The sequence below is a fragment of the Lissotriton helveticus genome, chromosome 3_1 (assembly GCF_964261635.1).
Source record: "Lissotriton helveticus chromosome 3_1, aLisHel1.1, whole genome shotgun sequence".
Taxonomy (NCBI): domain Eukaryota; kingdom Metazoa; phylum Chordata; class Amphibia; order Caudata; family Salamandridae; genus Lissotriton; species Lissotriton helveticus.
Window position 1 is genome coordinate 149,545,024 of NC_136061.1, and position 24,315 is coordinate 149,569,338.

General features: G+C 47.1%; 1 protein-coding gene across 1 annotated transcript in view; it reads right to left on the minus strand.

Moving 5' to 3' along the window:
- Positions 1 to 24,315, minus strand: part of LOC144822741 (uncharacterized) — a 2,085,503-nt gene that overhangs the window by 1,312,648 nt on the left and 748,540 nt on the right. The window contains exons 54-55 of the mRNA XM_078680596.1: positions 23,745 to 23,749; positions 23,336 to 23,371 (exon numbers count right to left, since the gene is read on the minus strand). Coding sequence (XP_078536722.1) covers positions 23,336 to 23,371; positions 23,745 to 23,749 — 41 coding nt within the window. The remainder of the gene's footprint in view (positions 1 to 23,335; positions 23,372 to 23,744; positions 23,750 to 24,315) is intronic.

The window sequence follows — 24,315 nt, forward strand, 5'->3', positions numbered from 1 at the left end:
GCACCAATCTATATTTCTCCTACTAACTCTACTTGTAAAAACACTTCTGCAGTGTTTGAGAGGTTTGAGCCTATTGTGTTTACTCAACTGCAGGATTCACTAGCAAAAACTAAATCTGCCCCTCCTTCTGAACTGGACACCCTCACATATTATAGCTACTCTTTCCACCCTTCTTGCACACTCCGTTACATCTTTGTGCAACCTATCCTTGACATTCGCAGCCAATCCTCGGATATGGAAATCTGCCCTTGTTACACCCATCCTAAAAAAAACTCGTGCTGATCCTAAGGAACCGGCAAATTGTCGTCCTATCTCTCGCATGCCTTTGGTAGTGCAAGGTTCTTGAGTCTTATGTTAATAAACAGCTTTTCTTCAATTTGGAGAGTCATCACCTGCTAGAGGCCTCCCAATTGGGCTTTCGACCCTCCCATATTACTGAGACCCTCTTCTAGTGGTAGTAGACTCACTTAGCTTATCCCTGGATGCCATAATTCCAGCTATTCTGGTTCTTCTCGACCTGTCAGCAGCAATTGATACCATTTCACAGGGAACCAGGGCACTGCCCTTAATTGACTTATAGATTTTCTTTAAGAGAGGACACAAAGGATTACCACTTGCCCCTTTCAATCTAAAACTCGGTCTCTGGGCAAGGGGGTTCCTCACGGCTCTGCTTTGAGCCCTACACTTTTTAACATCTATTTTGCTCCCCTTGTTCAGCTAGTAGAGTCCTGTGGTGTTGAAATACACAGACAATACCCAATTAGTCATCTCTTTTGGGCAGGACATTGAGAATGTTAAACATCATTTTATCGACTGCATGAGGAAAATTGCTACTTGGATGTCCCTGAACTGTCTTCAGTTAAACAGGGAAAAACAGAGACTCTACTGTTCAGCAAAGCACAGCTCCACTGGACAGATAAATGGTGGCCTGCCGAGCATGGCCCTGCTCCTTCACCAAGAAAATCGGCACGAAACCTGGGCATTCTGCTAGATAATAAATTATCAATGAAGGACCAGGTGACATCCGCCTGGGTCATGTTTGGGGAAATGCGCCTTCTCAGGAGAATTTGTGAGTGGAAGGTGCCAAGAGCTAATTGATCTTGATAAGGATCATAGAACCAGTGAAACCAGCCTGAAAGAGTGGCAAGACTAAAACGTAGAGGTGGTCAGAACCAAATTGTTCTTATCGTACTTCCGGTTTTTAATCCTGTCACAGGGCAGCCAGAATAAACAGTGTGGTGAACCTTGTAGTTAGCATTAACTCACCTCACTATTAGCACTACACCAAGCTAGCTCACATTGGGTCTTAGCATTACCCCCTCTGACAAACGAAAGATCCCTGAGTTCCTCCCTCGCAGCAAGGGGGTTGTAGCCTGCACCATGACTAGGTTCAAGGTGCGAGAAGGATTCCCAATGATGAAGCATGCCACCTTTGGTGGGTGAGGGAACCTGTCCTTAAAAGGGAGAACTCCTGTATAGTCAGCTTTCTCCATCTCTGTTCTTTTCCCCTTCCTTTTCACCTCCTGACCCGAGGATCTTTTTGTGTTTAGTGATTATTCTTGGGGAGATCACCTTCGCTGGTCTTTAAACCTCCTGTGTCCCTATACTTGTGTATACAGCACTGCACTCATGTTATCCAGGAGAACTATAAGTAAACACTTTTCTTGTTCTGATCGGGGGTGGATTGCCTTAGAATAATTTCTTATTATTTATTGTGTAAATGCTGCCTTCTATTGCATCTGGTAGTTTAGGTCTGTCCAAAGAAAGTGCAACACATGGAGAAACTAGAGACCAAGTGTAGCACTAAAGCCTATTATCGAGTTCGCCTTGTGATTATGATAAGTGAAGGACAGTGGACAGTCATTTTAGAAATAGCCATTGGTTGCGCGTAGGTTCAGAAGCTCAAGTTCTCTCTGCCCTTTTTATCGTGCTTGAAGATGGGATATTGAACTTGTTCTGGGACCAACCAGAGGGCATTCTGAACGGACAATAGGTCCTCATTATGCGTTGACCCTAGTAGGTTCATGTTGAAGTCCCCAGAGAGGATTATTTCAGGAGAGTGTGGTCTGTTTTGGAGGCCTGTTATTTAATTTATCACATGTTCTTTCGCTAGCTGTTTTGATTTAGTTATTGGGGGTATATAGATGTTCATGAGCGCAAAGTTGAACATCTGTGAGCCCTGTTTAGGAGTGTTAGGAATCTTTGCAGGCCGCTCAATACTGTCAGTTTTAAAGTGTGGTTACCTTTTAGAGCCATTTTGATGTAGATTGCTAGACCACCACATAGGCGGTCATCAATGGCTACTTTAATGGCAAGTGCGGTGTAGCTGATATAACCTGGAATCACAGAGCTTTTTCAACCTATGTCTCTTGTAACATGATTATTTGGAAAGAGAGCAAGTATTTCAGCATCTTGTCTTCTAGTTTGTCTGACAAGTTGTTGATGTTCTATAAACAGATTCAGAGCTTGCCAGCCTTGGTGAGACAGTGTTGGTGCTGTGGGGCTTATCCATTCTTGTCTTTTTGATTGACTCAGGGCTCCTGGAATCCAGCTACAATCGTTGTCATGCATAGGTACTCTGGTGGTGCTTGCTTGCGCTGGAGGAGCGTGAGGGTTGGGGGGTTTTGCTATTTGCGTCCTCCGAATAAAACTTGAGTTTTTGAGTGGAAGGATGAACCCCTGATACTTCTTGTGATTTATTAGAATGTGGGGTACGCCGGTTTTACATCGGACACTGTTATCCCCCAGTTGTTGAGGGTCACAGTGACCCCTAGTACCTGGTTAGCAGCTGCTGCTGATGACCAGTTCGCCTTGGTAGCTTCATTTGTTCATACAGATGATGGGGCCAGGAATTCAAATGAAACTATGTTAGCCGTGGTTAGGTTCTAGGTTTATGGAATTTGACTTAATTATCGAAGGAGGTTCCCGCAGTTGAGATGGACAAAATGACCTCTTGATTGATACTCAGGATATGTTGGGACTAAATGAATAAGTTTATTTGCATAAGTTAACTAAAACCATTTAATTACAAAGAAATAAAAACATTATCTTGTGCTGTATATAAGGATTTTTTTTTTTAGTAAAATGCCATTATTAGGTGCCATCAGTTGTCTTGGGTATTGTTTTTAAGATTGCTTTTGGCCGTTGCACTATGGCTAGTCCGGTGGGAGAGCATCATCATCCAAAAGTTTGGAGATCCAGAGCTACTTTTGTTACCATTCCTCTCATTTATATTTGTTTCTCATTTAAGGTGTTAATGTGTAGCTAATTCATGGGCTGGTATTCCAGATGTGTATCACCACCCAGGATGTTTGATGTTCCAGGACTACTTTTGTTACTCTTTCAAGGTCCTGTGTTTGAAGTAATCCAGGATCAGCTTTTGGATTGTGCAAGAGTCAGGTCCACTGGCAAAATGGGATTAAATGGTGCCCCTAATAGCTTGTACAAATCGTCCACAGTGGGCCAGAATGTGAGGTTCTTTTTATGTGAGGCCTACAACAGAGGCCTTGAGGCAAGTGTTTGCTTTTTCTCTTAGGCATAGTTGCCTGATAAGGATCCTCCTTTCGGTTGCTAGGGCCGGGCTACAGCACAGGAGGTTTAGCCAAGACTCTCGTATGTAATCACACAAACTGCATGCCCCTCCAGTGTTGTGATTAGCCCAAGCTTGGCTGAAATCTGTAATTGGCAGTGCCAGCAGTTGCATATACATGATTTCTCTTCTCACTTTTGGGTTCAGCGGGGCGGCAAGGTAAGTCTGCGGTTTGTTTACCATATTAGAGTCATTCAGCGGCGTAAGGAAGGCTACTGTTTTTAATGATGCCCAGTCTTGCTGGAATGAAGCTAGTTGGAGTTGTTTGTTAATTCGATTTTTCTATGTAGCGTATGAGATATGAGGCAAGGCGAGTGCTGGTTTGTTTATTTCGGTGGTCGCCAAAGCTCTCGTAAGTTGCATATTCCATTGCGATTCAGGTTTTTAACATATATCCCTGAGGCGGCTCTTTAAGATTTCCCCCGGCGATTTTAAGATTCAAATATAGTATTTTAAGTAATCGGCATCGAGGGTTAATGATGGTTTGACCAGCCCAAGCTCCAAATTAAGTCTCGCCCTGGAAAGGTGTTTAGGGATTTGAAAGATTTTTTTGGGTGGTCCACACATTGGGCCTGCTCCAGGGTTTCTGAGCTGGCACCCGGAACGCATAATGCCCATACGCAAGTGCTGGAAGAAGCACTGCTTGAGAAACTTTCCTAATACTCTCAGCTGAAGGACTTTTTAGCTTGTTATTCAGTTTTATTACACTGATTTTTTAGTCAGGTCTTTTTTGTAGGCGGTGGGTCTTGCCGTTTCTGTGAACCAGACCCCCAGGTACTTGTATTTCTGCACTGAATTAATTTTCCTGGATCCAATGGTACATGTGATGTGTTTTTTGTGCTTTTACCAACCTATTACTACGATCTTCGTCTTATCAGAGTTTATAATAAGATGGTTCTATATACTGTACTCGTGTAAACTTGTCAGGGCACGTTAGAAGCCCACTTTGGTGTGGTCCAAGATGACGCTTTCATCTAGGTACTGCAGGAGGTGTAAAGGTCGATTACTTAGTCGGGTGGGGCCAGGCTGCTGTTGGTCTGGGGCTTTTCCCAGGTCTGCTGTGTACAGATTAAAAAGGAGGGGAGCAAGAACACAGTGTTGTTTCAAACCTCCTGGCATCCAGATTTTCGTGACAGAGATGAAGGATCTGTTTTTACCCCTACCCATGTTTCCGAGTAAAGGGACGTTATGGCTGTTAGAAGTGAAGTTGGAATACCCCAATTTCCAACTTTCTTCCAGAGCAAAGGTCTGTCAACCTTATCAAAAGCTGCAGTCAGTTCGACAAAGCAGCAAAGAAGAGGAGGTTGTAGCGGCTGAGTTGCTTGATGGCTGAGGGCCGAAAGAGAGAATATATTGTCCTTTTAGATATGTCGGCGGCTTTCGACACTGTGAGTCATGCCGTTTGGATGCAAAGACTGTGGAACAACGGGGTGAGAGGAAGAGCTCTTGAGTGGCTGCAATCTTACCTCCTGGGTCGCCAACAGATGGTGACTTTAGGACAGTTTACATCAAAAGTCTCTCCTGTCAATTATGGAGTCCCACAGGGATCATCAGTCAGTCCCATCCTGCTTAACATTTATTTGAGACCTTTATTGTACATCATTAAGTCCTTTGGTATCAGCGTGATAAACTACGGGGATGATACCCAACTGATTTTCTCTCTAGAAGGTAGACAGGAGACATCGCTTGAGGTTTTCCAGGAGTGTATGCGGAAAACGGCCGGGTGGCTCAAGAGTAATTCCCTTCAGCTTAATGGGGGGAAAACGGAGGTAATGTACTGCTCAGCTGCAAAAATTCCAAAGCATCTACTGACTGAGTTCAGGCTCACTCCGGAGGAAGACTCTCTAAGCCCGACTAATACTGTACGAAACCTTGGAGTACTAATGGACGCCAACCTCCAAATGGAGTCCCAAGCTAACAAAACTTTCTTAGTCTGCTTTGCCTTAATCCGCATGCTGCGAAAGACCCTTCCCCTACTGCCAGACGATTCTCGAGCATTGGTAGTGAGGAGTATAGTGCTAAGCAGGCTGGATTACTGTAACTCCTTATATTTCTGTGCTCCCCAGTATATCATCCAAGAATTACAACGGGTGCAGTCGGCAGCAGCGAAGGTGGCTCTGCATAGACCTTGGAGTTCCTCCACAACTATGGCACTGAGGGACCTCCATTGGCTGCCAATAAAAGAACGGATAAACTTCAAGTCATTATGTATCGTTTTCAGAGCGGCTCATGGATATGGACCACTACCCCTGCAGGATACATTCAACTGGTATGAGCCTTCTAGACACTTACGATCTGCCAACACAGGCTCAATATCGGTTCCAGATTTAAACAATCTAGAATGGGGGGCAGAGCCTTTAGCATAGCTGCTGCACAACTATGGATTGGGCTGCCACAGAATCTTAGGTTAGCAGATTCCCTGATGGATTTTAGAAAGGGTTTGAAACCCCTATTGTTTCCTAGAAGTTAGTCAATCTGTTAGCATTACTTGAGCCGCAGGTACAGTTGTTCCGTGTCTGTCTGAGCGCCAAGATGCCCGTAGGGCAATAGTAGCGCTATACAAAACCCTATTACATTACATTACATTACATATTGTCAGTTGTGGCGGCTCATTCACGAAAGCCTGTTTGGAAGAAGGGGAGCAACTCATTATTTTCTGCCCAGGTTTCTAGCTTTTCCAGGAGGATATGGGCATATGCTTTAGCTTCCAAGTCTAATAGGGCTATTAAACAATAGTTACTTGGGTTTAAACAATCACCCTTTTGTGAATCAGGCATAATATTGAGCCCCTCGAAGAGTCTGGTGTCTTTCCAAAAGTGTAAGCAGTGTTGAATAACTGGGTCAGAAGTGCTGCCCAGCCCTCTGGGGTGGATTGGAAAATCCTGGAAGGCAGCCTATTTGGGCCTAGCGCCCCACTGGGTTTCATTGATTTTATAAGCTTATAATTTCCCTTTGTAGGATCAGGGCTTAGAGTTCTTCTGTATTCAATATGTCAGTGGCCAGTGGGAGCAGTGTGTTGATGTACCAGAAACTGGCTTCTCACATGGTTCTCCCATGTTGCTGCCGGGATGGCATTTGATCCTGGCGGGCCAAGGGATTTTAGAGTGTTCACATATTGCTAGAATCTAGCTAAGGATCCTTCTTTCAGCATGAAAAAGATTGTGTTCCCTCCCTCCTCTTGTTGCGCACGTTTCAGAGCCCAAACATTTTTTGTGCGCATTCCTCGCTTTTTTTACTGCCAGAAGGTTTCCACGTGTTGCGTTAAGTTTGAACGGGCAAGTTTTTATTATTATTATTATTATTATTGGGTTCTTCTATAGCGAGTTTTCTTCCTCAGATTCCTTTGTATAAGTGTGATACTCTGTTGCCCCGGCAGTTTGTTTGGGAGACTTGTTGGCTGTTGGATTCTCCTTGGGGGGGCCACTTTGAACCTGGCGATACTGTCCCCCTTCTATGATCTTCTGGAGAGAGACTCCCAGCTCTCTGGTCATGTGGTCCTAGTTTGTTAGAAGAAGATTGCTTAGGTGAATTCATCGAGCCATTTGGCAACCTGGGGCGAATGATAAGGGTGCCACTTAATCAGTTTTACCAGGGTGATTTGTTCATCTACCGTTGAATAGTCTAGGTCTTGGCCTGTGTGAGAGATCTGGTGGTTTAAGTTCAAAATTGCGACCAGAGGATTATGATCACTTTCTGATTATGATCACTTTCTTTGTGATTTACGATGTCAAAGCTGTGCAGGTAGTTGATCATGAAAATATAGTTGATATTTTTTTAAACATGGGGCGAGCTTCCATCGGAGTCCGGTTGACTGACTTTAGACCAAATGTGTTGAGTAAATTGTTAAATTGAATTTGTTCATTACTACTCTGAACGGGGTAATGACGATGGCCCAAATATTTGGTGTTGAAGTCCCCTAACAACCCAATTTCGTGTGTGAAATTGTTTTCTATAATTTCCTTGATGTGTGAACACAAGGTCCCCATGGCCCGTATTTTTGAAGTTTTGCGTGGGTTTAAATTGCAATTTATGAGGATCAAGGAGAAGAACTTCTGGCTGCTTTGCAGGCCTTTAATGGATAGAGCTTGCACATTCTTCCAGATCTACATGGGTGAAGAGATCGATGCTTTGACTGTTTTCTTTAAAAAGATCAAGAGGCCCCCCCGAGGGCCCCACAAATAAGCCTGTTTGCATTGCTTATTGGAAGGCTTCATGGAACCCATAGAATACCGTGGGGGTCAGTGCCCATGTCTCCTGTAGACAAATAATATTGTTACTATTTAAAAAGTTGCACCCCTCTTTGGGGCAAAGTGTAGAGGCAACCCCTGCCACATTCCAGGAGATGATGCAGACATGGCCTTTAGATGTCAGATTCCCGGACTGAGTGGGTGGGGAGTTCAGCCTAACAGCAACTACCCACGGGCTAGGAGTCGTAATGGGGATTTTTTTCCCTAGAATTTGGGTACGAGGATGTCCCCTCGTAGAACTGAGCTGCTGCTTGCCATTTAATGATTCAATCCATTTCACCACAGAGGACTGTTAAATGTTTGTAGTCAGTGATGTGCTTACTAGCCAATTGTGGCTTGCGCCTCAAAGGTCCCTTCAATATGCTTCCTCTGGGGGGGATCTAAGATCCTTAATTAAGACATGGGGATATTTCTGTGGGCAACTGGACACTATTTTTATACCCCATTCATCGAAGATTAAGGCCTCTTTCAAGATAGCGTCTATTATTACTGTTGAGTCCCATTGTGTGATAGTGAATTCAGGAGCCCTTGTACCAGGGATATGGGCACATATTACCGAGTGTAGTTCCGCAGTGGTTAGATGGTTCAGCGATGGAATGTGATGAAGTAGTTTTAGCAGATTCCCTGTGTTCAGGGTGTCTGTGGGGCCAGTAGAAGAATATTGAGGGATACATATTTGCCGGCTGGGATGTTTTCTGCCTTTTTTTTTTTTGCCAATCCCCATTGGGACCGGGATGAGAAGATTCTCTTGGATGCTAGCTTTGACGTAGTCAGGATTCAATTTCTGGCTGGCCAGCATCCTTGTTTTCTCTTGGGGTTGGCGCCCAGGGCACGTGTATTTGACTGGACCACCCTTGTTTGAGATGCGAGGGCCTGCCATTTCTTATAGGGTTCTGGGTTATTTCTAGTTTAGAAAGGGGGACTTCTTGTGAGGTCTTGTGTCGTCCCTCGTGGCTTCTGCCTTAGTGATCATTTCAGTTCCTTGGGGCAATTCAGTTTGAGTAATCGTCTTCAACGTGAAAACAGGGGCTGGAGACAGGGAAGAGATGGTAACTGCCCCATGCGGAGGCGCCGATGCATCTACACTGGAGGGGAGGCTAGAAACCATTGTTCGGCCTGGGCTTTGCCCCCGACTTAAGAGAAGATGTGTGCGCTGATTGGATGAAGAATTTCCTATGCCAGCCTGGGATGACAGCGGATTTTCTGCCATGCGTCCAGGGGTGTGGAAAATGTTTGTTCTGTCGGGTACAGAATGGATTCTAGGTTAACTGAATAGCAATACTCAAACCTTTGAGTAATAAACAATGAATAGCGAAGGGAAGAAAAGGCAAACACCATTAATCAAAGAAACAAGAACAAAAACTCACCAAAATAAATTCAATTAAGGTCTATATTTAAGAATAATTCCATATGTTCATCACATTTTATGGTGTCAAAATGACATTAACAGGCTGTCAAGGTTCATGAACAAACAATTTGTGCAAGTGCAAACAGCGCAAGTGATACAGTGAAAAAAAGTGCTGAATGTGAACAAACTACATACAGTGCTGTACGCAATGATAAAACTGGTCATTCAAAAGACATCCATCCCTTGGTACACAAAGCTCTGCGCCGCTTCAGGTTTTAAATTTCCGTTTCACGAGGGGCGGAGAAAGTAGGGACAGGATTATCACGAGCATGTTTCATCATTGAGTACAGCATTGTATATATCTAGTTCACATTCAGCACTTTTTTTCACATTTTTTTCACCATATCACTTGCGCCGTTGGAACAAATTGTATGTTCATGAACATTGACAGCATGTTAATGTCATTTCAACACCAAAAAATGTAAAGAACATATGGATTTATCGTACAAGTTACTTACATTCGGTAACAATGTATCTGGTAGAGACGATTCTAGCCGCAGATTCCTTCACGTAGATTCCTTAACGTAGAATTATCCCCAGGCGTGAGACTGGATCCGGAAAACTTTTGCCACAGCATTTCCGCGCGCCGGGGGGGGGGGCGGCATCGCGTGACTCCGCCCTGACGGTGTCCGCGGACGTGACAGCGAAGTCACATAAGTCCCACCCCCGGCTCGCTAACTTCAGTTTTCTTCGGAGAACTTTTCCGCGCCACAACGCAGAGCCATCACAAACAAAACTGGGAGAGTATGGGAACAAAGTGCGAAAAAATCAGTGAATGGGAAGAAGCAAACGGTGAAGAACAGCACCATGAGGGACAGTGCCAGGCACTGTGTTACTGAAAGTCATGGAAAGAAAGGAAAAGAGCACCACTTCTGAGAAGCAACCCTGCAAAGCGTAGGCAATATCTACCGTGGAGGCAGAACAATACGTGAAAAATGTCATAACAGACGACAGAAATTCTGCAACCACAATCTATAATAATGAAGGGCAACAAATCCGGAACAAATGAGTAACAGAAAATTACCCTATGACAACACCATCAAGGAGTGTTGTATCCCCTGTAAAGAATTAAGGGCTGAGGGACAGCCAAGAGACCCCAACCCGTAGGACTGCAGAGGAGTCAGAAACCCCATGCAATGAGAAAGGGAGAAGTTTATGAGTAGGCCCCCACACTGGAATAACCAGGGTGTAGGGATGCAGAAATACACGTGAACCTACTATCCAAGTACCAGAAAGGAAGGGGTGGAACAAATAAACAGAACGAAGCATCCCACCAGGGAAGAAGTGAAAGAGGACACTCACAGAAGACAAAGTCACCCGGAGTGCAGAAAACCAAACTGACGGTCCTCGCAGAACGGGGAGGAAGGGCGGGCCGTGAAGGAATCTGCGGCTAGAATAGTCTCTACCAGATACATTGTTACCGAAGGTGAGTAACTTGTATATCTAATAGAGACTACTAGCCACAGACTCCTGAACGTAGAATAGATACCCTAGTCATACCCAGAGGGGAGTAGGGTCTGCGAGAAAACCTCACCAGCTTGGAAGAACACAGAGCCCCAACAGGGCATGTGTCATGGGGACAGGAAGGGCGGGCCAGCCTCCACCAAGCAGAAGTAAATAAGAATAAGAAGAAGTGAAGGTCAGGATACCACAAGCTTACCCGAGGGGCAAGGGCGTCTGTCAGAGAACCCAGAGGGACATACGGCACCCTAAGAGTAACAAAGGAAGAAAAGAACCACCAGCAAACTCCAAGGAGAAGAAGTGGAAATGGAGGCAGAGCCCGCCTCAGGAGAACACACACAGCAAAGGGAATAGCTGAACGAGCATCAGCCCGGAGGCAGGGTACAAGGCAGGAACGGCCCCACAGCCGAGAAGCGCATACGTAAAAAGGAAGACACAGTCGCGCAAGACTCCAGCACAGCAAGGGACAGGCGCACACAGGTACACATGCCGAGGCCCACGGAAGTGGAACATAACGTCCATGCGTACGCAGCAGGCAGCTCGTACATACTAAAAAGTAGTGTGCTCAGAACAAGCCGAGTGCAAGACTAAGACAGAGGCAAGGGAACCCCAGAACAAGCCCCAGAGAAGGACCGTCCCATCGGCACAATCCAGCCCACGAAGAGAAGTGGGACCGGCCGAAACAAAAAGAGGAGAAGCGAGAAATATGTAGCACAGACCTAAAGCCGTCAACCAGAACACAGGGGAACACCAGGAATATCCTAGCCCCCTGGAACACAAGGTAGAGGGCCAGGCAGAAATGTCGGATAAAAACGCCAAGACACAATGCCGTAGACGGCATGACAAAAGTCGGTCTGGCGATCCAGAGGCTGAAGAGGGAAGGCAAAACACACAGAAGCAGATATCCCGCAGGAACAAAAGGCAAAACGTACGACAGGCAAGCCCTGTAGAAGAAGGATAGAAACACCATCGGATACTGAGCAGGACAGAACCTGGAGGCGCGCAAGCTGTGCTAAGGCGGAAGAAAAAAGACCGCACCAAGCGGTATACAGTAATGCCCGGAAACACGAGGAACCCGATAAGGTATCCACACCCGCCCAGCTTGGGACATAGCTATACAATAGCCAACAAGTACCCCACCTAGGTTTGACACGACCCAAAACGAAACAGGGGAACACCTCTTAGGGAAACCCGCAGCAGGGATCAAGAACATAAAAGAACTGTGGGTATCACGACAGATGGCTTACCAATTAGCCAAAACAAAATACACAGATGGTCCAACCTGAGGACCTATACGCTTCACTAACAGCCAAAAACACACACCACAAAAGCTAAAGGGCTATACCAGCAGCCAAAAGTACAGAGGGACCAACTTAAGGACCCTGAAGTCACACACAGCACACAGAGGGGCCAACCGAAACACTAGGTCCAAATAGAAAGGAGGGATAAAATCTTCCCATAAGACACCTGAGGACCGACAAGCCGAAGTTTACGGAGGGGGAGGAGGATGGTGCCCCGCAAGGAGTCGCTCAATAGCGGAGTCCACCTGGGTGTTAAATAAAAGAATCCCATCAAAGGGCAGGTCAACAAGACGCTCCCGAATATTCTCGGAAAAGACGCTATCCTGCAACCAAGCATGGCAGCGGAGGGCCGCAGAACTCGCAATAGCGCGGGGGAGAGAATCAGAGACATCCACGGCCGAACGGAGAATAAATGCAGCTAACTCCCGACCATCCAGCACATGGTGCCGCAGATCAGCGCGGACACCTTCGTGGGAGGTGCGAGACAGAAAGGACTCCAAGGAGTCCCATAGGTCAGAGGTAGCCTTGGCCAACACACAAAGTGTGCTGAGCACGCGCAGAGCAGCACTAATGGAAGCAAAAATGTTATGCTCCCAGGAGTCCAACCACACTGAAGGCAAGGAAGGGAACGCAGTCTGCAGGACAGGGCCCTGGACAGATGGGTGGGAAGAAAGGCAGACTGGATCGTGCGGGGCAGGACGGTGTCGGTGGAGGAGCAGCTGAGGCACCCTATCCCCCTTAGCAGGATGCCCCCAGGCCCTCAGAAGAGAGTTGTGGGGTGAAGCTTCAAATGGAAGAAGCAGCACCCCTCCACCAGAGCCCTGGTGGAGAACCCCCAACAAGTGATCCGTTGTTAGTGGAGCGACAGAGTTGCCCATTTGCAAAATGGCCGTAGGGCGACATGGGGGAGAGAGCAACAAACTAAGCCGCCCGTCCCCTTGCCCTGCTGGCGGAAGAAAAGGCCTGCCCCTGTGGGATGGAGGACCAACGGTCGAGTGAGGGGGCCTGAGGGGTCTCCGGAGAAGGCGGAGAAGCTTGCGGGTCAACCAATTGCAATGTGCAGAAGAGCGGGTCCGGGGGCTGTGGATGCGGAGATGGCACAGTGCCCACCTCGGAAGCCACCGGGGAAAAGGCAACGATGTGGCGTCCAGTCTCTGTTGAAGAGGAGATGGCAATCCTCCGGGGAGGAAGGGACATCCGGAGAAGAGTCGATGATCCGACGCCGGGACGGCGCCAGGGAGTCCGCCATGTTCACCGGTGTGTCCTTGATCGGCGCAGAGGTGTCCCCCAGGGGTGCCGAGTCAACCTACACCACCACTTGCCTCACAGGAGAAAGGGGTGGAGTCGGAGCCGAAGCGGGCAATGAACGGCGTCAAAAAGGCGCTGGTTCGACCTCCGACGAGGCTGCTGCCTGCCCAGAAGACCGAGAGGGTATCGGGGAGGCGCTCCAGGTCCCGGCCTCCACCCGCGGCGCCGCTAGGGCCGGGGAGGAAGGCCATCGGCTCGGCCTACGGTAAGACAGCCGCCTGCCCAGAGGACCGAGGGGAACTCGGGGATGAGCCATGAGTCCCGGCAACCTCCTGCGACACCACAGGGAACCCCACGGGCCTTTGCGGTGAGGCAGGGACGCTGTGGGTCACAGTGGGGACCCCATAGGGCCGCACCTTGATGACACCACACCTCCAAAACCTGAAGCCGAACGCGTCGGCGCTGGGGGCGAATCCGCCAGCGAGTCTGCGGAAGGCCCCGCACTTTGCGAGGGATCCGCGGGCGTCTCAAGAAGAGGAGGCGGGCCCAAAGAAGCCCAAAGAAGCCTTTAGAGCCTTAGGGTAGACCTTCATTTGGGCCCTTGTCGCCCCAATGCCAGGAAACGGGGGCTAGGGTGCCGACGGATGAAGGCGCATGTCCTGAGAGGAACCCGCGCCCTCTGCAGAACGAGGACAGGACCTCAGTGGCATGATGAAAGACTTAGCGGCTAGCGGCGAGCGAGGAGCGACGCCCATGGGGCCCCGGTAAAGGACGATGCCGCAGTCGGAATCGTCGGCTTCTGGACCCTTCCGAGGTAGGGGACGGACGCAGTGACGAGACTGATCTGGACAAACGGGGCGTGAGCAATTTCATCCGGCGCTCCCGCCGTGACTTCGGCTTGAGATGCTGACAAGCATCGCAGTCCGTAGAATCATGGTGCTTGCCCAAACACCACATACAAATAGGGTGAGGGTCCGTCGCCAACATCTGACGCGTACAAGAAGCACACGTCTTGAAACCCGAAGACATTGCACACTGTTCCCAACGCAAAGGCGTTAAAAGAGGCCTGAAAACAGGCAAGGGAACTCACTCCGGACCCGCGTTGCACTCCGAAAAGAAGGAAACTGATATCAGCGCCGGGGTGGGACTTATGTGACTTCGCTGGCGTCACGTCCGCAGATGGCGTCAGGGGGAGTCACGTGGTGCCGCCACACGGCGCGCAGGGATGCTCTGGCAAAAGTTTTCTGGATCCAGGCTCACACCTGGGGAAAATTCTACGTTAAGGAATCTACGTTAAGGAATCTGCCGCTAGTAGTCTCTATCAGATCTTAAATACAGACCTTGATTGATTTAATTTTGCTGTGTTTTTGTTCTTGTTTCTTTGATTCATGGTATTTGCATTCTCTTCCCTTCGCTTTTCATTGTTTTTTACTGAAAGGTTTGAGTATTGTTATTCTGTTAACCTAGAACCATTTCCAGAACCAACATTTTCTACATGCTTGTACACCCAGGTTCTGAGGGGCACTGGGTCACCCCATTATACTTGATGCGTCCAGGGGTGGCAGTTGTTAAGGTTGAAGTTGCTGGTGTGGCGCGTAGCATGCAATGAGGTAGGTCGAGGTAGGTCGATGTAGTTTGATGACGCCTGGTTTAAATCTCTTATTGAAGATTGAAAATAATTTGTCTTAGTTTCCTTGATCTTTAGTGGTATTTATTCTTATGCCAGAGCTTAGGCCTATGGTTACCAGGTGTCTATTTTGTAGGCGCTGCTTTTTCGGAGAGCTTTTTCTGTTTCTTTTTTGCTCTTCTAGAAAGAGGAGGTACCCCTGCAGCAGGAACATTGGAAACTTCCTGGGGGCTGTGGACGGAATCTTCAGATAAGTGAGCTAAGAAAACTTGCTGAGTAGAGCTCGCAGGTAACTGTGAACTTATGAGAGTGTTTGAAGTTTCCTTGGAGTAGACATCTACAGCAGGATGGAAGATTGCGGGCTGAAGTACTGATGGGGTAGCCTCTCCCTTTTCTTTTTGGTTACTCTCAGATGAATTGTTCTTCTTGACATTATCTAATAAGGCCCACAGAATTTCCTGGAATGTAATCAGTTTGTCCATTAATTGAGTGTACGAACAGGATTGGCCCAAATCCGTCTGGTTAAGTTTGAGTTCAATCGTACTTAGCCTGTTCCCACGGATAATATAAGCCATCCTCGAAGGTGGGAATAGTACCAAAACAGCCTCTGAGGATAGAGATGGTGACTGCTTGATTGGTGTCACCTAATACATGGGGGTCAATGCCTTTGAGGGTACTGGCTAAATCCTAAGCGGCACCAAAACCAGACCCAGTGGAGATGCGGAGTCGGGTTGCATCGGTTTCAGAGCCACCAGACTCATCAAACCTGTGGGATCTGCCCCAGGCTTGTGGAGTCACCCAGAAGATAATGGTAGCATCCTGAACATTTACAGGATGGCCTTCCAGAAGGCCTCAAACTGCGTAGGTATGGCAGCTGAATTCAAAAATTCAGGTTTCAGAGTTTCAAGGTTAGAATTGGAAAACATGCTCCAAAAGCAGGCGATGGAAATGATTTAGCACGAAGCATGTCATATGGGGTTTACTCCGCTGCCTTTGGGCTAGGTTCACACTATACAAATACCACCCACAAACAGGCACTTTCTTTCACACACAATATTTGAAGAATGCAATTCCCAGAAAACACATGACAGACAATGCTACAGGTTATGGACCATAGGAGGGGGTCACTGGTAGTGGATTTACCAGTTGAATCAATCACTGGGGAGAAATACAGGAGGTAGCCTTCAGTTCTTGAAGGATGGCATATGATAGCAGAACTGCTGAGTCATTGGTGGAGTGGTGCTCCTCTAAAAGTCTACAAAGGATTTCTTAAAGTGTTCAAAAGTACCTCTATATTGGTAACTGTTGTGGAGCTTTGGAAATGCTAGGGCACTTTACTGGCTAGTGCCCGTCCACTGGATCCCTTGTTCACCGAAAGCCCAGATCCAAGGTATCATCCTGAAATTAACTATATACTTGGTAGGGAATCTATTTTTAGTTTGTGCCCTTTAGAGTTATGGGTGGACCAATTTAGCAATTATTTTCTATTACTTTTGGGGAAGTCCTAGGGTGTGATACCAGAATATTGTGACCAAAATAATGCCAATAAGTAATTTTGTGTCCTTAATACCATTCAAAACATGTTACCCATTGGAGTGCATAAAAGAAAATCCACACTAAATGAAAAATATTTTTGTAAACAATATTTAGAACAAAATATTTCTCTCAGACTTTGATTTTCCTAACTGCATTCTGAGCTAAAACTACGCCTGGAGAGAATCTAGGTCCCTAATGACAGAAGAGTCCTTCATATATGGGTGACCATGAACCTAATATGGTGGGTGATGTTCACTTGCATGAAAGGATTACCTTGAACTCCTCTTTGTCCAAGTCCTGACAGATGGAGACTGGCTTTATAGGTATTTTCACTACTCACAGGCAGAGGGCATTACATCGAATTCCTGGTCAGGTACCAAGGACTCAACAGATTGCTTTCTCCTTCAAAGAAGGAGTATTGATTTACCAATCGATGCATGCCTATGGGTGCCTGGGAGGTCTGATCACAGGTTTTTGGTTGTGGGGAGTGTGTGATCTGACAAGTGATCCCTTTGCAGCTCATATGGCACATGAAGGAATGCCTGTTCAGGAAAGCCAGTGTCAAAGTTTACCATGAAATCCGGTGCCAGGCAGCAATGTGAGTTTGAGTCTTTTCCATTATGTCGACGGTTGTCCATTGTGTTATATCTAAGGTTTCCACCTTACATCTTCTCTGTTTCTCTGCTCTGCTGTTCAGCCAGTGAGAGTAGGATGTTAGTGTCATCTGTAACCTAATCAAGACTACTGGAACTCCTTACTACAGCAAAACATAAATTGGCGACGAGGTGGATCAAAACTATGCATGAGGACATACTACAAGCTTCTTAAGGCAAGATTTTACTCATAAAGAACCTACTTAAGGATTTTACGCCCTTCCACGCCACCAGTGTCCATTTTCAATGGACAGCCCATTGACAGGGCATAAGTTCCCTGCTACCTGCTTCTTCCTGCTTGATTTCTACTGCGCCTGCTTGTGACAGGGCGAATGCTACCTGCTACCTGATTCCTGCTGCCTGCTTCTGTCAGGGTGTTTGTTACCTGCTGCCATGCTTCCTGTTGCCATGACACCCTACTGCTTAAAAAAATATACATATATTATTTCTACAGAGATTGGCGCTAGATCTAAGAACACACTTACTGGGCAATAAATTGAGCTGAAATAGAGTCAGCCAACTGCTTCATCACGCAAGTATTACAATCCGGTGTACAATGACTGTTGTGGATCTGTATGCTGTGAAGTACTTTCTCAGAGCTATTAACAACACTGACGGCAGGAGCTTAGCTATGCTCCCAAAATGCCAGTTTAACTGACGCGCACTTTTTAAAAATGATGCACGAGTCTTTCCTACACGGGCATGTTTACCTGCATCATATGGGGCCTCTTTGAACCTCTACGGCATGCTTTGTCTCTTTGTTCTACGTCGGCCTGCTTCTTGTCTTTGACGCTGCATGGTCCTGCTGAAGTATGTCTGGCTCCTCCTACATGCCTGCAGCCACCCGACATTGCGTCCTCCTACGTGACGCCATATTATGTTTGGTGGTTGTTTTCATCAAATTATGTGCAACTTTCTGCACGACTTTCTCCTCGCTCCTCAAGTGATCAATTGGCGGAAGTTGTTCATCATCGTCAGCGTTGTGTCATCTTTCTTCGGTGTACATCTTTGTGGAGCTGGATGATCAGTTAAGTGTTTTGGGCACACTTCTTTCTTCTATTTATGTCCTGACAGCCTTTGTACTTATAGACGCTATCCAGCCTTCATTGCTGCATATTATGACTCTGTCAGGCATTTTACTATATTTTTCTGCTTCACTCCGGGTCCTTCATGCTGATTTCTATTTGACGCCCGTGGAGCCACTTTTGAGTGGGGTATTTTGGGGACATTTTTTACGATCTTCAACCTCACCCTTTCAGATTAGAGGAGCCTTGCAGTTCTCCTTAAATGTTGAACTTCAGGTTACACTAGTTACATATGCAACATATTTTTTCCTCATTCTTGACTTCCATTATTACAGAGTGTTATTATTATGCATTTTCATGTTTCTACATATACCTGCATTGATTTTTCATTTGTTATGTTACCATGCTATGTGGTTACTTATTTACCTGTATTGATTTATTCTTGGATGTACTTTTTATCATATTACATGCCACTGTGTTAATGTATTTCTTACTTGGCATGCAGGTTTTCTTAAGTTTTTCTGTCTGTACTTTGTGAATTTTTCTTGTTCTTCTGATTCTTTACATGATTTTACTTACAGTGGATTTGTTACATTGTGTGCAGGTTTTCATACGTGGTCTAACTTGAGGTGTGACTGAATTTTATTTGCTGTGTAGTTCAATTCACCCAGGTTGCATTTTCCCCTGAACTTTCATATGTGGTCTAACTTAAGGTGTGACTGAATTTTATTTGCTGTGTAGTTCAGTTCACCCAGATCGCACTTTCATGGAGCATTTTTCCTTGTTCCTGTGGTGTCGGGAAAGTCATAGCTGACTTTCCCGGAAGGAAAGGCGTAGACTTGTACAACCTTTGCTTTATTCAAGTAATTAACATTTAACAGGGAAGAGCCGGTTTTGCTGCCTCTCTCGCCGCAGTCCGGATGCCGCCCCCTCGTCACATCCGCCCCTCAGCATTTCCCCGGGTCACGTGACTCGGGGAAGCTAGACCGCAACTCTACACATCTTCCCCCTCAACAGTGGCAGACATAATGTAACTGTGGCCCACAGGTGTGGGAGAAGAAGAGGGAAGGAGAAAGCGAGAGAGAAAGAAAGAGAGAAAGGGAGGGAGAGGGAGAAAGAGAGAGAGAGAGAGAGAGATTCACAACTGAAAGTCACTGAAGTGTTTCAGTAGCTTCACCACACGGCCCTTGCGGGTGTGCGTTCCGCTCCTTTGCATCTGGCCTTGTGCCCTCCTCCTGGTCTCTTCGGAGGTCGTTTGGCGTATCGTATGGAGTGCCCCCCTTCATCTGCATCCTGGCTGGGCGGACGCGGCGTTGGCTGCCAAGGTGACTGTCCATCCATGTTGGCTGTGGCTCCGGGTGCACTCACGGGGTCACTGGAAGATGCTGCAGTTTCCTCGACGCCAGCGCTGTCATCTAGGTCGCTGTTGTTCATGCCCCACTGCATCTTGTTGCACTTGGCCATTCTGGATTGTGACCAAACCTTGCATTCGCTCAACAAAGCAGAAGGGTGTATGCTTTGACAACCCGCAAGGGCTCGCTGAATTTGCTGTCTCCTTTTTGTCCTGGTTGGCCCTTCTAGACTCGGACCCAATCGCCCTACTCCAGTGAGGCTTCATGCACCTTGTTTCTTTTATTGTAATGTGCCTTGTAGATTATTATTATTATTATTATTATTAATTGTGTTTTATTAAGCGCAAACAACCCAGAGGCCTCGTAGCGCTGTGTACAGTCAGACTAAAGAAACAGAACAGAACAGTATACACAGGCTATTTAGATAAAAAGGAAAGTTTTTAATTCCTTCCGAAATTACAGAAGGTCAGGTTCACTACGAAGGGTAGTGGGGAGGGAATTCCAGGCTTTTGCGGCATTCCAAGAAAAAGAACGCCCGCCCCATCTGGTGCGTCTGATTTTATTGACGGTAGCCAGGAAAGCAGTGCTAGAACGTAGGGCTCTATGGGGGAGGTAGGGAGTTGCTAAGGCACAAATCATTGTTGGTGCTGTCTTCCTCATGGCTTTGTGCATAATCCACATAGATTTGAACATTATTCTAGCCTTAACGGGAAGCCAATGTAGTTTCCTCAAAGCCGCTGTTCCTGATTCCCGCTGACTGAGGCCCAATAGAAGACGGGCTGCAGCGTTCTGGGTCACCTGAAACTTCCTTATTGTGGATGCAGGTGCCCCCAAATATAAGGAGTTCCCATAGTCCAAACGGGACAGGATAATGGCTTGTATCATTATTCTTCGGGCCTGGACAGGGAGAAGTGGTAGCACTTTTCTGAGCATTCGCATAAGGCCAAAACAAGTAGCAGACAGAATAATTGCCTGCTGGATGAAACTTAGGTTTGTATCTAACCAAATGCCCAAACTTTTTATATAGGGCTTTGGTTGGGGCAGTGGGCCCATGCAAGGTGGCCAGTCCATCAGAGGACTAGGAATAGTTGGATTACCTAAAATCATGAGCTCAGTTTTCTCGCCATTTAATTTCAAATGCGAGGCAGCCATCCATTGTGTAACTGCTACCAAGCAGTTGCTAAGATTCGAACGGGAGTGATCGGATTGGTTCATGGACACAACTAATTGTGTATCATCGGCATAGGTCACTATGTCTATGCCGAATGAGTACACTATGTCAGCAAGAGGTTGCATATAAATATTAAAAAGAGTGGGGCTCAGGGCAGAGCCCTGAGGCACCCCTTGATCTAGTGGCCAACTTTTTGAGTGGGTATTGCCCTCTGCAACCTCAAAGGAGCGATTCTCCAAAAAAGACTGAAGCCAGTCCATGGCCTTCCCTGAGATTCCAATTTGGCCAAGGCGATGGAGAAGGATGCTGGTATTAACAGTGTCGAAGGCGGCACTCAGGTCAAGCAGCATAATTGCTGTAGTGCCGCCTTGATCCATCTCTTTCCTGGCCAGCTCAGTTACTGCCAAAAGAGCAGCCTCAGTTCCCAGTTTGGGACGGAAACCTGCTTGAGAGTCATGAAGCAAGTGGTTATTTTCCAAAAATTGAGTAATGGAGGCATTAATGTGTTTCTCTAGTATTTTACTGACCCATGGAAGTAATGAAATGGGTCGATAATTGGCCATATTTCCAGGGTCCAGAGTTGGTTTTTTCAACAATGCTCTGACTTGGGCACACTTCCAGGCAGTAGGCACTGAGCCTGTAGTAATGGAGGTGTTTAAAATATTAAGGATAACAGGTTTAATGGTATCCTTAATCTTTATTAGTTGACAAGGGGGGGCAGGATCAGTGGGGGATCCAGATTTAATTTTCCGCATGAGGACCTCAAGGGAATCATCTGTTAGCAAAGGGAACTCATCCAATTTGTGGGTCGGGGTGTGTAGAGGAAGAGTTCCTCCATCCTGGGCCAGTTTAGGTGGATCAAAGGCAGAGGCAATGTCCTGTATTTTCTTGTGAAAATATTCAGCCTGACTATCACAGCGAGCCTGTGCTTTGCTAGGGTCAGTGGGAATCGGGGGGGTGTCGATTAGAGATTTGGCTATCTGAAAAATTTCTCTAGGTGAGTTGGAGGCAGTGGTAATTTTTTCTTCGAAGTACGAAGCTTTAGTAGATCTGATTTCAGCTTTATAGTTTTTGATAGCTTCATGATGAATAGTTTTATCTATACTGCTACGGGAGTCCCTCCAATTTCTCTCAAGCTTCCTACACACTCTTTTTAATTCTTTAAGATGGGGAGTGTACCATGGTGAAAGCCTCGATTTAGTCTTTTCTTTAAGAATTTTTATAGGTGCAACCTCGTCTAGGGCTGTACGCATCCAGTTCGTATAGTTATCATACTGTGACGCAGGATCTGTCTCAGTTTGGGAAGGAGTGGAAGAGAGAGAATTAATCCATTGATCCGTGGATATTTTTGTCCAGTCTCTCCCAAGACGAACGACGCGTTGGAGAGCCTGGGACGATGTAGCTGGCAGCCATTGTATAGGTATCAGATAGTGGTCCGTCCATGAGAGGGGCAGGGGAGTCCCTACCTTGAGTCTGTGGTCATTACTAAAGACCCATTCTAGAAGATGGCCTTTTTCGTGTGTGGGTTCAAAGCCCTTCTGTGTAATCTGGAGAGCCGCCAGACTATCCAGAACCGATTTGGCCGTTAGATTATTAGGGTCATCTAGATGAATATTGATGTCTCCCAATAAGGAAAAGTAGGGTCTACTGACCACTGACTCTGCCATTTTGGATTGGAGCGAGTCCAAAAACGCTCCCATTTGATTAGGGGGGCGATAGACTAGGACGCCAGAGAATGTGGCTGTTGGAGAAAAATCCAAAGTGAAGTACATACTCTCACAGTTTGATATTGTAGCAGGGCTAGTCCTACAATGATACTGGTTTTTGAAGAGTATGCCCACGCCTCCTCCTCTACCCTCCGGTCTATCCACCCTCTGAAGTATGTATCCCAGTTGTAGAAGGGAGGTGATGTCCGGATCAGACACATCGTTAAGCCACGTCTCTGTCAAAAATATTGCATCAGGGCTAGTTTCCTCTAGGAGAAGTGACATTTGGGTAGTATGTTTGGTTAGTGATCGGCAGTTTAGGAGAAACATTTTATAGGGTTTGGCCGTGTGCACTTTGCCCTCCTGACTGGTAAATACAAACTTACAGTGGGAACATATATTGGTAGTGGTGCTAGGGTGAACTGAGTGCCAACAAATATCCTTCATAGGTGGCATAAGATTTTTTAATAGACTAGAGTCATACCGTATATGTGTGCTGCCTTCTGTACCAAAATGATCAGGGGGGGTGGCCCCTGGTCCCGTCCGGTCGCGGACGGGCGCAGACGGGCTTGCCTTTGGCGCGCCTTTGGCGCGCCCGCTGCGCCCGCCCGCTGCGCGGACGGGCAAGTCTGTTGCTTTTATCCACTGTAAGGGGATGGAGGAGGGTGGGAGAAGCGATCATCTAGACCGCCCGCCTTCCCCTACCCAAGATGGCGACTCAAGTCAAGTCGGTGCCTAGCGCCTGACAACAGCGGCGCTCTGTGATCTAGGCAGGTGAGGGAGCAGCCTTGGGCGACGTGAGTTGGTGTTGGTGAGGAAGGTGATGACGGCATCGGAATCAACTGATTCACAGATTTCGACTTCTGGCCACTTTGGATACCGGTCTACGACTACTATGAGGTGTTTGGGTGTGCCCCAGGTGTCTAGGACCATGCCTTCGATGTCAATGGATAAGTGCTACCAGGGGTTGTTGGGAGTGGAGAATTCGCCCATGGATGGCCTCAGGGTGACAAGAGTTTTGTCATTCTGGCGCAATAGGCGCAGTCCCTCGCGAACCTTTCCACTTGGATGACCATGGCGGGTCACCAGTACAACAGTTTAAACCGTCTTTTGGGTTTTACTATGCCCAGGTGTCCTTCATGGTTGATGTGAAGAATGTGGTCGAACAGAGCCTTCGGGGGCACCACTTTGTCACCTCGTAGCAGGAATGTGGAGTTCTCGTGGATGGAGAGTTCCTCGCGGACTTCCCAGAATTTTCTGGGGCTGCTGTCTATGTGCTTCTTCTCCGGACAGCCTTGCGTGACGTACCTCTTGACTCGAGATAGTTCTGTGTCCTGCATGTAGGCTTCTGCCCAGTCCTGGGCACTGATGGTGTGTTCATGAAGGCGACGCTGTACTCATCCCAATCAGATGATGTGACTGGTTCTTCCATGGCTGCTGCCCTGCTCAGGAAATCCGCCACTGTGTTCTGTGGCCCCGGGATGTACTTCACGTCGTAGACGAAGTCCAACAGGAGCAATGTCATTTTGGCGATGCGTGGAGTGGCCATCACGTTGTCGCTGGATGTGAGGACATTGATCAGGGGCTTGTGGTCAGTACAGAGTGTGAATCGTGACCCCCCCAGGTACTGTCAGAATTTCTCCATCGCCCACATGACCACCAGCATCTCCTTCTCGATCACGTTGTACTTCTCTTCACTGGGGGTGAGGGATCGCGATGCGAACCCCACTGTTGTTTCAGTGCCATCTGAAGCCCTCCGGGACAGGACTGTTCCCAGTCCCTTGTCACTGGCATCTGTGGTGAGGATGCTGGATGCAGAACCATCAAACCCATGTAAGGGAACCACCTGGCAGATGTCCTGTTTGATGGCTAAGAACTCCGCTTCCTTCTCTTCTGACTAGGCAAAACTAGTCTTTTCCTTGAGCAGTTGGCGTAGGTTGTACGTCTTGGTTGCAAAGTTCCTGACAAATTTACTGTAGAACTCGCAAGCC